A 17,270-nucleotide genomic window follows, 5' to 3' on the forward strand; every position below is an offset into this window, starting at 1 on the left:
TCCAGGACAGGCTCCAAAACCACAGAGAAACCCTGTCTCGAAAAAAAAACAAACCAAAACAAAACAAAACAAAAAAAACCCAACAACTAGCCTTGTGGTGGTGGTGCACACCCTTAATTCCAGCACTCGGGAGACAGAGGCAGGTGGATCTCCCAGTTCTAGGCCAGCTCTGGTCTACAGAGCAAGTTCCAGGACAGCCAGCCATAGAAGAGCAAGAAAAGGGACTACAAACTACAAACCTTTCCACTTGGCACGAGCAGTGTTAACACAGCTTCTCGCAGAGTGTAAGGGACTGTGACAGTACACACAGGCATGTCAGTATGTGTAGCTACAATGTATCTGTCTCCAGGGGAACATGTTTCACAGTGCATTAGCGTCTACTCTGTCGCCATCCTCCGTCTTCTTACCACCTCCCTCCCCCAAACTCTTGGTCCAGCTCTGCCTGCCAGGGTTTCTCTCCATCTTTGCTACATCCACGTTACTCTGTTACTTTCCTGTCCTTACCTCTGATGTGTCTAGCTTCCTTCTCCACCCTCCATTATTTCCTCTGTGACAGTAGCTGTCTGGGTGCCTCACAGCGAGTGGTGACCGCCTCTTCTTGTTAAGATCTACCTGCAGTGCTTGCTTATTGACTGTTTCTTATTTAAACTTTGTGGAGTGGGGCTAGGAAAAGGCTGCTTAAGCCAGATGACCTGAGTTCCATCCTTGGCACCCACACACAAAGCTGGGCATGGCTTTGTACACAGAACTGCAGCCTTGTGGAGGTAGAGGTGGCAGATCCCTGAGTCTTGCTGGCCCAGCTCTAGGAACCTGATCTATGCGATACTAGTGAGAGAAGCCGGGTGGCCAGCTCCCAAGGGATGGCTGCTGAGGCCAATCTCTGGCTTCGCATGTATGTCCACCTGCATGTTTACACCCTGCACCAGTTCATGGGCTCACACACACTAAACAAACAGATTCTGTGGACTAAACTACTACTTTTATTGTTTTGCTTTTTTTTCTTTCTCATAGCCTTGCTCATGCTAAATAAGCACACATTCTCCAACTGAGCTACACCCTTCCACTCCCCAAAGAGGATTTTTTTTTCCAGTTAGAGAGAGGGATGGCGTGGAGAGAGGGCTCAGCAGGTAAAGGCACGTGATATCCCAGCACCCAGACAGTGAAGGAGGGACACCCCAGCTGTCCTCTGACACACTTCCACATGCGCACTATGGCTTAGGAGCCCACACACACTAAGTCCTACAAGTTGCCCTCTGACCTCAACCCATGCGCACACAACACACACACACACACACACACACACACACGCACAAATTAGTTTTTGTTTATTGTGTGAGAGTGTGATATACAGCTGGTGTGGAGGTCAGAGAACAACTTGTGGGAGTCAGTTCTCCCTTTCTACTATGTGGGTTCCAGGAGGTTCCAACTCAGGTCATCAGCCTTGGTTCCAAGCATCCAATGAGCATCTCCCAGGTCCCCAAAAATTGGTAAAGCAAGAAAGCAGAGCAGGATGGGGAAATCAAGTAAAGGCGAGTACCCGGGGGGGTGGGGGGGAGACATCTGATGAGACTGAATCCATGGATACTTTTAAAAAAAAAGAAAAAAGAAAAAGAATTCTTTTATTTGGGGGTGGGAGGTGGGAAGAAAGGGGCATCATATCCCCTGAAACTGGGGATATGATGCCTGTAATCCATCATCTGGGAGCCATCTCTCTGGCCTGGAACCCATGACTATCTTCTTTCTTTTAAATAAACTAGGTCAGCAATTCGTGTCTAGTGACAGCTTACCAGGAATGAGGCAGGGCTGAGCACCGAGTCAGGTCAAGCACCTAACTCACAGGAAAAAGCTTCTGGGAGAAATGAGTTGAGTTAAATAAACCAAGAAACTGATGTGAGTAGAATTTCTTCTGCCTAACCCACTAACAAATACTAAGCAGATATTTTAGGTTTTTTTTTTTGTTTGTTTGTTTTTTAAGCTTTGGTAGGGCATAGCCCCTCGAAGCCAGAACTTGGCTTTGAGGCTTGGCCTGGTGGAGCTCTGAGGGATGAGGACCACCACAGACTAAGGAGGAAACAGGAGGAGCAGCCTGGGTAGGGAGGAGGAGCAGCTGCCCCTGGGGTGGTTCTGGTTGCTGTGTTAGCACTTTCTTCTTGCCTACTATGCTTGAGCTTTCCCAATATGATTCTGGCTTCCTGAGGAAAGCAGAACTTATTAAAACAAGCAAGAAACAAACACAAAGCTGTGGAATGCTTGGTTGCAAGATATGTATATTTTAAATCATAAAGTCCTTGTATCATACGGTCAGTGCTTGCTAGTCATTTTTATTCTGGTATTATGGCCCTGGCAGGAGGGGAATCTTCTAAGAAAACAGCAAAATAAGAGGGAAAAAAAAATCAAAACCACCGAATAGTACCCACTAGAATAGATTGTGACTGACCCAGTACTCCCGTCACTCTGGGCACAAGAGGAACAGCCCCTTACTCCCCTCACAACTGTCCCCATTTTCCCTGCAGAGCCCCCTTGTCTGCCTCACTTCAGGTTTATTCTCCATGCGACCTCTTTTGCTGCCACTGTTTCTGAGGCAGGGTCTCATGTAACCCAGGGTAGCCTCAAACTTGCTCCATGGACAAGGGCAGCCTTGAACTCCTAATCCTGCCTCTACCTCTTAAGTGGTAGGTGACAGGGGGACACAAGGGCTCCTAATCCTGCCTCCACTTTTTTTTTTTTTTTTTTTTTTTGCTTTTTCGAGACAGGGTTTCTCTGGTTTTGGAGCCTGTCCTGGAACTAGCTCTTGTAGACCAGGCTGGTCTCGAACTCCCAGAGATCCGCCTGCCTCTGCCTCCCGAGTGCTGGGATTAAAGGCGTGCGCCACCACCGCCCGGCCTGCCTCCACCTCTTAAGTGCTAGGAGACAGGGGACACAAGGGCTCCAGGTTTCATCTCTCCTCTTAATTCCCCCCAGCATGCCACGTGGATTCTGTGGGCCAGAATCAATCAGTTGTTTTACTTCCCCTCAGAGGATGTGACTTTCCTTTCCCCAAATGGCTTTGACAGTTTTCTCATTTGCTAGCTGAGGAGGATATCAAGAGACAGTGACCTTTCGGTCTTGCCTACAAGGGAACACTCAGTAACTGTGAGGCCCCACCCCCTCCGTGGTCCCCTGCAGCACTCTCTACCCCCACAGCCCCTGCCTGCTTGACATGCAGCTGCCATCAGGCACTTCCAGTCTTTACCCTGCACTGCTTGCAAGCAAGCGAGGGAGTGCACAGACCTCCAGGAGTGCTTGCTTTTTTTTTTTTTTATCCTGCTTAGACCCCAGACTAACCCAGAGGACTCAGATTTTGGTGATACTGAGCTATATGTGGAGGGAGGAAAAATGTCAGCCGTCCCTTCAAGAGCCTTGTCTCTCGGAAATGTGAACTGCCACGAGAAATCAATCTTTCAGTTATTACGGCAATTTCTCTTCCATCTTCCTTTGTCAGGCCCGCTGTATCAGGATTGAGTCTGGAGAGTCCCTGAACTGGTGCATGCAGTCAACAGCCACGTCTCCCCCAGCGAGAACAGACAGGTGTACAAGGGGGCTACTGATGGCTTAGAAAGCAGCATCTTTCATTGTTTTTAGATGTATGTGTATGACTATCTTTCCTACATAGATGTATGTGTACTGCCAGGTGTGTGCCTAGTGCTGGCAGAGGTCAAAGGAAGTTGGACCTCCTGGAACTGGTATTTCAGATGGTTGTGAACCACTATGGGGGGTGCTGGGAATTGAACCCAGGTCCTCAGAAAGAGCAACCAGAGCTTTTTTTTTTTTTTTTTTTTTTTTTATTTATTTAACTTTATTACGTTCGTTGGTGTGAAGGTGTCAGATCTCTGGAACTGCGTTTACTGCGTTTTCAGACAGTTGTGAGCTGCCATATGGGTGCTGGGAATCGAAACCGGATCCTCTGGAAGAGCAGTCAGTGCTCCCAACCGCTGAGCCGTTTCTCCAGCCCCACCAGAGCTCTTTACTACTGAACCATCTCTCCAGTTCCGAAACTAACAATTTTAAAAAAATTGTATTTATTTTTATTTCTGTTTTGTTTTCTAAGATTTATTTATGTATGTATGTGAGTACTTCATTTGCATATATGACTGAATGACAGAAGTGGGCACCAGACAGAAGAGGACAACAGATCCCATCATTGGAAACAGTCTGGCTTCTGGGACTTGAACTCAAGACCTTTGGAAGAGCAGGCAATGCTTCTAACCGCTGAGCCATCTCTCCAGCCCCAAGTTCTTTGATAAAATGAGTACATGATCCCACTTGACTAATATTTTATTATTATTATTATTAAGATAGGATTTCTCTGTAGCATTGGAGCCTTCCTGGAACTAGCTCTTGTAAACCAGGCTGGTCTCAAACTCAGAGATCTGCCTGCCTCTGCCTCCTGAGTGCTGTGATTAAAGGCGTGAGCCACCACTGCCCAGCTACATTTTTTTTTTTAGAAACTTATTTATTATGTATAGTGTTCTGTCTGCAGGTATGCTTGCAGGCAAGAGGAGGGCTCCAGATCTCATTACAGATGGTTGGGAGCCACCATGTGGTTGCTGGGAATTGAACTCAGGACCTCTGGGAGAGCAGTCAGTGCTCTTAACCGCTGAGCCATCTCTCCATCTTGGCTAACATTTTTTAACTGTGTATGTACGTGTAGGTAGGTGCATGTGAGACCAGGTACCCTCAAAACTAGAGGCATTGTATTCACTGAAATGCAGTAAGCTGTAAACCGCTTGATGTGGGTGCTGAGAACTGAGCCAGGTTCCTCTGCAGAAATAGCAAGTGCTCTTAACCTGAGTCCCATCTCTAGCTTCACAGAACTAACAGACTTTCCTTACCTCCTCATTTCTTCCCAGAAAACCTACCAATTGACCTCCACTAAATGGGCTTTGTACCACAGACCTGGGTTAGAATAAGAGATGTTCCAGAAGAGCATACACAGGTCTACAGGCTTTCCTTTTCTCTCCTACAGGACTCTGCACAGAGTGATTTATAGCCAGGTGGTGGCAACACTGGACTTTAATCCCAGCTCTGCAGAGGCAGGCGAGCCTCTGTGAATTAAGCCAGTGTGGTCTACAGAGTTCTAGGACAGCCAGGGAATCACAGAGAAACCTTGTCTTGAAAAACCAAAAAAAAAAAAAAGAGAACAAAACAAACAAAATATTGATTTATTATTGTTTTTTGTTTTTTCAAGACAGGGATGTAGCTGTGAGTGGCCTCTACCTCCCAAGAGCTGGGATTAGAAGCCCACCATACACTGGTTTTTATGTGCTGCTGGGGTTTGAACCTAGGGCTTTGCAAATGCTAGACTTTCACTCCACCACCTGACCTACATCCCAGCCAAAATAGTCTCATTTTAAAAGTACAGTCTGTTTGGTCCATGCTCGGTGGTTCAGGCTCCAGAGACTTCACGACAAAATGCATCTCCCAAGGCACAAGTCATTTGCTTCCCGGACTCTCTTCTCCAGTCTCACTGATTCACAATTTCCCTGCACTTGACAAATGCAATTAACAAGGCTCCATCAGTTCCTAAGGACAGCCTCATCAATCAGAACACAAACTGCATCCTGCTGAGATGGGAGAAGAGCCTGTCTGCCTTCTAAACCAGAATATGACTAACTGGTGGTCTTTTCTCATATCCCACCTGTCTGCTGCCATCCTGAGTCACAGAGCCCCTCAAAGCTGGGTGTGTGGAGTCAGCTTCCTGTGTGCTCAGCAGGGACTTTCCCACCTTCTCCCCTCCAGCCACACATTCATCATCCAGAACAGCATCACCAAGGCTTCCGCTTCGCCCACATGTCCACTTTCTCGGGGCTCAAGCCTTTCTTTCTCAAGATCCCAGATTAGGCTGAGTGTGGTGGCGCACACCTTTGATCATAACACTTGGGAAGCTGAGGCAGGTGGATCTCTGTGAATTCTAGGCCAGCCTGGTCTACACAGGGAGTTCTAGGACAGCCAAGGCTGTTACACAAAGAAACCCGTCTCTCCAGGTGGGGGGTTATCATTCTACACTGTGTATGACGTCCTCCTGCCCCCACCCCTCTGCAGCCCGGGCTGGAACATCCCTGTGTATCTTTCCACCTCATCAACTTTTCATCTGCACAAACTGAAGCAGGAAGCCTCTGCCTCCTCCTGCTGCTCTCCTGCCTTGCTATTAGCTTCATGAGTGAGGACATTATGTATGCAGCAGACACGACTCCGCACCGCTGTCTCCTGTAATTACAGTGCCTTCTCTCCCACCGTCCTGGCTCGTTTGCCTGTAAAGTGCTTGAAGGACGGACAAAAGATGCAACAGAGGCCGAGGTTGAAGAGTAGTGTAATTTTAGCATCCAAGAGAGTAAAACAAACAGCTAATGCATCCATCAGGAGCCCATCAACTGTGAACACACAATGTTTCAGAGCTTTACAAGAGGTACTGAAATAACTGTGGGCTTCACTATGGAACGAGTGCTATTATTTATTGTAACCAGTAGGAGCCCCCAAACAGGTGCAGACGGCCACATCCGCTTTCCTTCAGAGGACAGCCTCATTATACTTGTCGTGTAAGTCAGCGACATTGTCACTGGACACATGGATCCAGCCATCCTCCCGCACGTGGTAGAGGTTGACTGAACCTCCAGAGTAGGCATCTCTGTAGGTGGCTTGGTAGATGGCTCGGCGGGCCAGATCATAAGCATCCTCCACTTGTAGGTCATAGGAGTAGCCTCGATCCATGACCCCATAAGCATACACGGAGCCAGAACCCACTGAGAAGGCAGTTCCAGAGATCCGGTTCCCCTCACTGTCTACATAGTAGAGGCCTGGAAAAGGAGACGAGGTGAGTAGGGATAAAAGGAGAAAGACCATCATTTCCTTGCTATCTCATTCATCTTCCAAGGCGATTTCTCATCTTCTCAACAAAGATGTAGCTCTGCAGAATATAGGCCTTGCATGTGCAGGTGGCCTTGGGTTTGATTTCTATCTACCAACACACTCACGCACGCATGCACACCACCACCAAAATGGGATCTCAGCACACTTGGGCAGTGTAGGCAGGAGGACCAGGAGTTAAAGGTCAGCCATAATTATGAATTGAGTTTGAGGCTAGCCTGTGCTACAGAAAGTCCTGTTTCAAACAAAACAAAATGGCTGGAAAGACTGTTCTACAGCTAAGAATACTTGTTGCTCTTGTTAGGACCCAGGTTCAGTTCTCAGTACCCACAGGGTGGCTCACAAGTGTCTGTAACTGCAGTTTCTAGGGACCCAACGCCCTCTTCTGGCCTCCTTAGGCACTGGAAGTGCAAATGGTGCACACACACACATACAAACACTCACACACATGCATATACACACATGAAAACAGAGAAACTCACAAGCGGTGCATATACACACATACAAACACTCACACACATGCATATACACACATGAAAACAGAGAAACTCACAAGCGGTGCATATACACACATACAAACACTCACACACATGCATATACATACATGAAAACAGAGAAACTCACAAGCGCTGCATATACACACATACAAACACTCACACACATGCATATACATACATGAAAACGGAGAAACTCACAGGCGGTGCATATACACACATGCAAACACACACGGAGAAACTTATAAGCGGTGCACATACACACATGCATATACACATATGCAAACACTCACACACAGAGAAACTCACAAAGAAACAAAATAACTTTTTTTCTTTTGTTTTTTTTTGAGATAGGGTTTCTCTGTATAGTTCTGGAACTTATCCTGGAACTAGCTCTTGTAGACCAGGCTGGCCTCGAACTCACAGAGATCTGCCTGCCTTTTCCTTCTGATTGCTGGGATTGAAGGCATATGCAGCACCACCGATAATTTTTTTAAAAATTGGAGAAAGACAGAATCAAATTTCCTGTTGAGCTCCCCAGAGTGCAAGCACCATGCCAGCCATCTCTCCTCCATTATCCAAACCATCCTGTTCTACGGGCAAGTCCAAACAGTAAGAGTGCTGGACAGTCCAAACACAAGATCTTCAGGCATGGTGGAAGATAACACTTAAAACAGAACCCCAGGGCTGCAAGGGAGGGCTCCTTCTAGGCCAAAGACTAAATGAAACAGAGACGGCAACTATACAGCTGAGTGTTACCACCAACACAGTGACAAGTGGCTGAATGTAACGACCACAACCTTTAAGTGGTACCACTGCCACTGAGAAATAGTTTGGGAATTTGATATTAACTATAAACCAATTTCACTAGCTTTCTATATTTCTGATTCAATCTCACCGTGTGGCCCAGGCGGTCCTGGTTCGATACAGCTTAGGCTGGCTTTAAACTCTTGACCCTCCTGCTTCAGCCTCCATAGGGCTAAGATCACAGCTGTGATCACTTGGCTTCTCTGTTGTTTAAGTTAGGGTCAGTGAGGTACTCTGCATGTGACTGCTGTTTACCGCCAGGCCCAAAGGCCTGGATTTATTCCATAGAACAAGGGAGCCAACTCCCGTAAGTTATCCTCTGAATTCCACATGTACGTGTTGGGATGGGTGCTTTCTTGAACTCACATATACATAAGAAATAAATAATGTAACTTAAAATTTTTTGGTTTCTTTTTTTGTTTGTTTGTTTTTCGAGACAGGATCTCTCTGTGTAGCCCTGGCTGTCCAGGAACTTGCTCTGTAGACCAGGCTGGCCTCAAACTCAAGAGACCCATCTGCCTCTGCCAACTTAAAATTTTTAAAAATGGGGTTGGAGAAATGTTCTATGGGTAAGAACACTGGCTCCTCTTGCAGAGGTCCTGGTGTGGTTCCCAGCACCCTATGGTGGCTCACAACTGTCTGTAACTCTATTCCAGGGGACCCAACACCCTCTTCTAGTCTCTTTCAACACTAGACATGCACTGTGGTGCAGACATATAAGCAGATAAAACACCATGCACATAAAATAAAACAATGTAAAAAGCTTAATATAAAACATATAAGAGTATATTAATATATATATGTACTCATGAGAAATTTTGAAATTACGTGTGCAGCTCACTTTTTTGTCCTGTTAGAAAATGCGAACTTGCCAGGTGGTGCACACCTTTAATCCCAACACTCGGCAAGCAGAGACAGGTGGATTTCTGAGTTTGAGGCCAGCATGGTCTACAGAGTGAGTTTCTGAACAGCTAGGGCTACACAGAGAAATCCTTTCCCAACTGCCCCCACCCCCCGCAACCCCCCAAAAAACTACCTAGAGTTTATCCATTCAGTCAACTGAATTCTCAAATATAGCTGTTTTCTAGTCCTCACAGTTTATTGTATGGGGAAGGAGGAAAATGTGCCCGTCGCTGTACTTATTGCTTTATATTCACTACACTCAACCACTGTGACAGCTCAGTCAACCAGCTGAGAGATGAAGAAATAGGCTAAGAGAAAAGGCAACCTGAGGTCAGCTGACTGAGACAATGAATGACACAGCAAGTCTAACTCCATGCCCTTTCCTATACAGCACAATGCCTACCTTACCTTGGAGAGGGAAGGAAAAGCTAAGAACCCAGTTAACACACAATCCTCAGCATCCACTAAAAGCCCTTAATTCACCTATCCATTTAGCCCCGCCCCACTGTAGGGTCCACGCCAAGGAGCACATAGCTCCAACAACTCACCGGGGCCTCTCTTGTCCCAGCCACAGATCATGGTGCCCATGGACAGCCCCATGCCCTTGTACTGATACACCATGTTGGCAAGAAGCTTGGAGGCCGCGGCGACAGAGATGCGTTCCTTATTGCGAAGCTCATAGATTCGACATTGCCGAGCCAACAACCGCTCCCAGAAGCTGCAGTCGGCTGCACCCCCAGCCATGGTGCCCAGAAGGTAGGGGTTGATCTCGATCACTTTCTTCACGGTCTGGGAGGCAATGTAAGCACCTGCTGTGGCCCGGGAATCTGCTGCAACAATGACTCCGTGGCGAAACTGATTCAAGTCAGAGAAAACACAAAAGAGGCCACATAAGACCACTAATACTTCCAATACTTCTTTTTGTATTAATGTAAAACCTGAATATCTTTCTGTATCTTTTTGGATTGTGGAATCGAGTCCACATATTAAATGTCATTTGGGTTTAACAGCAATCTCTGATTTGAGAATAACCAGATTACTCAGTTCACATATGAAGAAATAATATTCCCCTAAGAGCACTAGGAGTTAGCTCACTGTCTAGTCTGTTCTTCAGGGTCGAGTTCAGTTCCCAGCACACACGTACACCTTAGTGAGTGTGCACAAGCCTTATTTACTTTTCATTCTAATGAATCCGATGCCCTCTCTCCCCTCTGCGAGCACTACACACGTAGTGAATACACATAAAGGCAAAACACACAGAAATAAGAATGAATCGGGCTGGAGATAGCGCAGTGGTTAAGAGCACTGTCTGCTCTTCCAGAGGACTTGGGTTCAATTCCAAGCAACACATGGCGGCTCACAACTGTCTGTAACTATAGTTCCAGAGGACTTGACACCTTCACGCAGACGTACATGTAGGCAAAATCTAATGCATATGAAATAAAATAAATTATTTAAAATATAAATGAATCTTTAAAGACTCGCCGAAGAGCCACAACTAGTTATTTAGAGGTGGCACAAGGACCTTAATTGTTTGGCACCTACTACAGTAGTGCTCGGACTTCTTCAAGCTCCGGGGAGGGGACCCCCAGTTTGTAAAACCTTTGGTGAACCACTACAACAGTTTTCCCTCCGCCGCCATGGTTCGCTGTTACCGCCGCTTCCCTTCTTGAACAGGGACAAACGGGGACCCTTAGGAGCCATGACCCAGACAGTCCCGGTCTCCTTCCATCACCGCCCCCGCTCCCACCTCCCCTTTTTCAAGATTATCAGACAGCGAAACCGCTAAGGGTCGGGGTGAGAGGACCGAACCTCCGCCCGCCTCGGTTCCGGCTGGGATGCCCGAGAGGCGAGAGCCGCAGGGCGGCTGGCTGAGCACCTTGAAGGCCAGGGTGGTGGTTCCATGAAGCATTTCGATCCTCCGCTCCTCGGGGACACCCCAGCTGGGCGCGGCCAGGCTCAGCCCATCAGCGGGACTTCCCGGACCCAGGTCCAGCAGATCTGCGCGACCTCCGAGTCCAAAATACCCATGCTGGTTCACCGGCAAAGGCCGCTGTAACACGTTAGCAAGCGCCATCTCTAGTGAGGGCAACAGGAACTAACTCTGAGACCGCCTCCGAAGAACGGACGGGCAGCGCCGCCCAGTCACAGCTTCACGTCCCAGGAAGTCTATAGGGAGGGGGCCATTTTTACTCCGGGCAACCACGCCTCCACGTGCCTGCGCCGGGCTGATTTCACCCAGGAAGGGCGGAAACGAACGCTAAAAGGATGCGACTACCGTTTTTTACTTTGGTCATCGAGGTAGTACCCACAGAGTAACTTCAGATTCCTAGAGAGTGGTTGCTACGTTCTCGTTGAGTGAGGGCCATCTTTGAGAAGGGCGTGACTGCTTGAGAATCCAACTTGGGTTCTGGCATTTGGTCGCCGCCCAGACCCAGGTTTAGGTTACACGCTACATCTGTTTCTAAAAACCCTGTTAACGAGGGGTTGCCATTTTTTTTAAGGTCACCCTTCCCAATTCTGGTTAAAATAATTGTTTTCAGGCCATTTTCTTATGGTATTAATTCAGTCGCATTAGTTTGTGGTAAAAACAAACAATAAAAGACACCTCCTCGGTGACACAAGCCTTTAATCCCAACACTCCTTTGACAAGAGGCAGCCTGGTCTATGAAGCGAGTTCCAGGACAGCCAGGGCTGCTACCCAGAGAAACTGTCTCGGAAACAAACAGCAACAGCACTGCTTCTTTTTAAATAACATTCATACCACAGCTGTTTTTGTGGTTTTTGTTTTTGAAATGGTCATTTTCTATATCCTGAAACTCACTTAATGTGGCCCAGTCTACCCTCCAACTCTACAGGCTCTCCTGCCTTGTCTCAGAATTATGGGATTGCAAACCCATAACCACCACACCAGGGTCGCTATTCCTTCAAAGACTTTTGTTTTGTTATTTGTTTGTTTGTTTGTTTTGGGGGGACAGTGTCTCACTACTTAGCCATGGCCTGGGCTGGAACTTGCTATGTAGACCAGGCTAGCCTCGAAATCATGGTGATCCTCCTGCCTCCAAAGTGCTGGGATTAAAGGCACTCACCTCACCCTGCTGAAAGTAACCAGTTTCTAAAATTCTCTTCCACCTTCTAGTGAGAATTTTTATTTTTTTATTTTTTATTTTTTTATTTTTATTTATTTATTTTTTTTTTTGGTTTTTCGAGACAGGGTTTCTCTGTGGTTTTGGAGGCGGTCCTGGAACTAGCTCTTGTAGACCAGGCTGGTCTCGAACTCACAGAGATCCGCCTCCCAAGTGCTAGGATTAAAGGCATGCGCCACCACCGCCCAGAGAATTTTTAGTAATAGATTGCCTGTAAGGCAAATAAAATAAGATTGAAAAACAAACCATTTGGTTACTTGAAAAAGGATAGTCTCAGTTTAGTGCCTACTTTTTTATTTGCTTTTTATTTTTTCAAGACAGGTTTCTCTGTGTGACTCTGGCTATCCTGGAACTCACTATGTAGACCAGGCTAGCCTTGAACTCTGACTCCCAGGTGTTGGGATTAAAGGCACGTGCCACAATGCCTTCCTTCGCACCTGACATCAAATCAGTAGTAATCGACATGTGAGAATCTGAAGGAGAGTTGAGGGTCCATAAAGATGCAGCCGGAGATCCGACTGCAGCCTGCCCAGATTGGCTTCATCAGGAACAAGCGATGTTTCACGGCCTCTTTTTCCCCCACCCACCCTTACCGCTCAACACTTTTGGGAATGATAACAAGTCAGGAAGTAGGAAAGTGTACGAAATGTTGCTTCCTGCTTTGTGGGTCTCGTCTAGCCTTGCTTGTTGGATCCAGCTATCCGTATCTAAATTCAGTGTTTCTTCATTGCCCAGCTCGGGCGGTCCTCTCTTACAGCCTTGGCATGTGCAGTGTTTTCCATGCTGAAACCTGGCAACCTTTTCCGAATCCTACAGCCAGAGGTAGAACATTTTTATCCGTCTCACACTTAGGTAGTGGAGGAAATGCAGGGTAGGGCTTGTGAGAGGACACAGTGAGAGAGCTGGAACTGACTTCAGTTTGGAGCCCCAGCACTAAGCTAAAAAGCTGGGTGTGGGCATGAGCACCCATAGCCCCAGTGCTGGGCAACAGCAACAAGTTGATCCCAGATGCTTGCTGGTCAGCTAGACGGGGAGAAAACCAGCATTTTAGGTTTGTTGAGAGACCCTATCTCAAAGGAATACGGTGCAGAGATAGAGCAGGACATGGGAATCTGTTCCACATGGACCCCCACGTGCACACACCTGCATGTTGTTTTTCCTCCGCACAGTGGCTGCACCGAAGCTGCTGTTTCAGCCAGAGACGGCAGCTCTGCAGTTCCAGACCAGCTTCTCAGACAGCCACCTGGCAGGACTTTTACATCCCACCGGATCCCCCTCCTGATGCCACCAAATGTAGTGTTTTGTTCTGTTCTGATTTTTGTTTTTTTGAGGCAGGGTTTCTCTGTAGCTTTGGAGCCTGTCCTGGAACTAGCTCTTGTAGACCAGGCTGGCCTCGAACTCACAGAGATCCGCCTGCCTCTGTCTCCTGAGTGCTGGGATTAAAGGCATGCGCCACCACCGCCTGACAAATGTACTTTTTACTAAAAATCTCTGTCAGTCTGTTTATCAATAAGACTCGGGAGTCAGAGACTGGGGTGAAAACCTGCCAACTCAGAGAGGTTGAGGAGCAACTAGCCGACCTTCGCTTTTCTCTGGTGTCTCAGAAAGAGGGCATCCTTCCACTCCACCACACTAAAAAAGACCACCATGCTTAAAGTCCCTCCCTACTACTTCCTGTGTATCTCTACCCGTCTTCCCGATACCCTCAGACTCTCTATGATTACTTTCTATCAACTAGTTACTGGCTCTGCTTCCTGACACAAGGCTGATATAATTAACACAAACGCAAACTCAGAGTTCACAGTGTGGTTGAATATCCCGCAACACATGCACAGCCTTCCACACACCCCTGCCACACAAACAGGGAAAAAGAGAGGCAAAGTTCCTGTTGCATGTGTGTTCTTTGCAATCACTTCTGTAATATATCCAGTCCTCTGACTGCTTTGAATGATTTGTCCTTCCTTCCTCCCTTCCCTTCTTTCCTTTCTTCATTTTCTTTCTTTCTTTCTTTTTTCTTTTTCTTTTCTTTTGATTCTTCAAGACAGGATTTCTCTGTGTAACAGCCCTGGAACACACACACACTCTCTCTCTGACCTTGAACTCACAGAGATCCACCTGCCTCTGCCACGTGGGTAGAAGCAAGTGCCACGACTACTGCCCAGCTCTTTTTCTTTTTTTAAAGTTTAAACTGGGTGTAGTGCTTTAAATCTTTAATCCCCGAACTTGGAAAGCAGACAGGTGGAACTCTGTGAATTCAAGGCCAGCCTGGTCTAACTAGAAAACTTGAGTCCAGCTACAATTACATAATGAGACCCAGGCTCCAAAACAAACAAAAAATTTCAATTCCATATTATTTTATTTCTCTCTCATCCCACCTCTCTTCCCGTGTGTGTGGGGGGGGGGGCTGGAAGTCAGAGGACAGTTTGCAGGGGGCATTTCTGACCATCTACCATGTGGGTTCTGAGAATCAAGCTCGTCTTCAGGCTTGGTGTCTGGAGCCCCCACCTGCTAAGCCATCTTGCCAGCTCACCTTCAGTGTCTTAGTCCCTAGGTCCTGAAATGCTAGTTTCCTGGTCCTAAAGGTTGTCACTCTCTAACTAATTAGCTGGAGACTCAGTCTTGTTGTCCTACAAAGACGTCAACAAGTGTTCTAGTTCAGAGGTGTTGAGGTCAGTATAGATACAGGTCCGCTGGAACAAGTGATGCAAATGGTTTTGATAAGGAGATCTGGGGTCCACTTGGGTTCCATTGCTCCTCAAAATCAGAGCCTTACCAGTATGTTTGCATGTTGCATGCCATTTCCTGGAGAGATATGAACAAACGTCTGTCTATCACTCCACATGGAGCACCATGGACAGACCAAAGAACTAGTCACCCAGGTCTAGCATGGTGACCCAATGAGCTCACATGTGGTTACTTAGAGGTGCCTGACTAAGTGGTTATTTATAGGAACCTGGGCAACTAATAGAAGCTATACTACCAAATAATAGTCTCTTTCCCCAACAGCTGTTAACTGGGGGCTGGAGGCATGGCTCAGCAACTAAGTGCACTGGCTGCTTTTACAGAGGATCTGGGCTCAATTCCCAGCATCTACATGGTGATTCAGAACCATCCGTAACTCCAGTTGCAGGAGAGACATTGCCTTCATCTGACCTTCATGGACACCAAGCATGCATGTGGTATACATACTAAATGCAGGCAAAATGCTCATACATAAAACAAAATGAGTAAATTAGTTTAAAAAACACATACACAACTGTGAACTGCTTACTGTCCCTTTGGGAGGGTCAGAGCCTGGTGTGTGCCCCCTCCCTGTGGTCTCTCCCACACTGTTTCCCTTTCTCAAAGGGAAGTTAGTTGGCTCAGTCTTGGGAGGATGTCATATGAACAATCACATCTACTCTCATTCAAGAAGGCGATAGTTGTGTCCTGTCCAGAGGACGGAGTTTCACACACCAACACTTAAGAAGTAGAGGTGGAGCCGGGCGGTGGTGGCGCACGCCTTTAATCCCAGCACTCGGGAGGCAGGGGCAGGCGCATCTCTGTGAGTTCGAGGCCAGCCTGGTCTACAAGAGCTAGTTCCAGGACAGGAACCAAAAAACTACAGAGAAACCCTGTCTCGAAAAATCCAAAAAAAAAAAAAAAAAAAAAAAAAGAAGTAGAGGCGGGAGGATAGTGAGTTTGAAGCAAATGTGGGCTACTGAGGGAGTTGAAGGCAAGCTTTATCTACAGAACAAGATCCTACCTCAAAACCAAAACAGTATCCCAGCACAGGTGAGGCACAGGCAGGGAGATCTTTGTGAGTTCAAGGCCACCTGGTCCACGTAGTGAGACACCGTCTCAAAAACATAACAAAACAAAACAGGAAAAACTCTGGGTAGTGGTGGTGCACACCTTTATTCCCAGCCCTTGGGAGGCTGAGGCAAATGGATCTCAATGAGTTCAAGGCCAGCCTGGTTTACAAAGCGAGTTCCAGGACAGGCTCCAAAGCTACACAGAGAAACCATCTCAAAAAAATGGGGGGGGGGGAGCTGGAGAGATGGCTCAGAGGTTAAGAGCACTGACTGTTCTTCCAGAGGAACAGAGTTCAATTCCCAGCAACCATGTGGTGGCTGACAACAATCTCTAACAAGATTTAGTGCCCTCTTCTGGTATGTGGGCATACATGCCAGAACAGAGTACACAATAAATAAATAAATAACTATACAAACAAACACACAAACAAATAAAAACAAAACAAAACCCACAGAAAACAACACTCCCCAAAACAGCAGCAATAATGAGAAATACTGGGTGTGATGGCACACGCTTAGAAGGAGAGTTCAAAATGAATCTAAATTAGCTAACTACATGGTGATTTTCGTGATAGCTCAAACTAAACAGAGGCACCTTGGGTCCAAATTAAAAATCAAACAAACAAATAAAACAAAACACTGAAATCAACCCCCCTCTTCAAGCCACAACTTTACATTTTTAAGCTCATACTGGGGAAGGATTTCAGAATGCATGGCACTTAAACCAGACATTGAGGGATAGGATTTAAATCCGGGAGACAAGGGGAGCAGAAGTAGAAAATATGCTAGGAATAGAAAGAAAAGAGATCGTGGGATGGATTTGGTGGAATATACTGTAACCAGGCAAAGACGGGTTACGTTTGTTTACATTGCATTTGTTCAATGATGTAAAGATGTGTGGCTTTGCTTGGTTTAATCAAAAGCTGAACAATCAATAACTAGGCAGTAGAGAAATAGGCAGAGCAGCTGGGCAGAGAGAATAAATAGGAGGAGGGGAGAATGAGGGAGAAAAAGGAGGCGATGCTTGGGGCCAGCCAGGCAGTTACCAGTCAGTAAGAAATGGAAAAAGCAATAGGAGCAGGATATACAGAATGAAAGTAAGGTAAAAAGCCTCAAGACAAGATGTAGAAGACGGACAGGTTAAAATAAGTTATAAGAGCTAATGGGACAAGCATAAACTAAGGCTGAGCATTCATAACTATAATAAATCTCGGTGTCGTGAT

The 17,270-nt window shown here is 46.7% G+C and overlaps 1 protein-coding gene across 1 annotated transcript; it reads right to left on the minus strand.

Moving 5' to 3' along the window:
• Nucleotides 1-6,332: 6,332 nt before the first annotated feature.
• Psmb5 (proteasome 20S subunit beta 5) lies at nt 6,333-11,210 on the minus strand. The gene is made up of 3 exons (XM_041634022.1): nt 10,987-11,210; nt 9,656-9,962; nt 6,333-6,833 (listed from the first exon to the last, which is right to left on the minus strand). Exons 1-3 carry the CDS (start codon nt 11,182-11,184, stop codon nt 6,547-6,549), a joined length of 792 nt encoding a protein of 263 aa, XP_041489956.1. The 5' UTR covers nt 11,185-11,210; the 3' UTR covers nt 6,333-6,546.
• Nucleotides 11,211-17,270: the final 6,060 nt, after the last annotated feature.

Source organism: Microtus oregoni, unplaced genomic scaffold (assembly GCF_018167655.1).
Source record: "Microtus oregoni isolate MIOR12 unplaced genomic scaffold, Mior012 000045F_ref0000178, whole genome shotgun sequence".
Lineage (NCBI taxonomy): Eukaryota > Metazoa > Chordata > Mammalia > Rodentia > Cricetidae > Microtus > Microtus oregoni.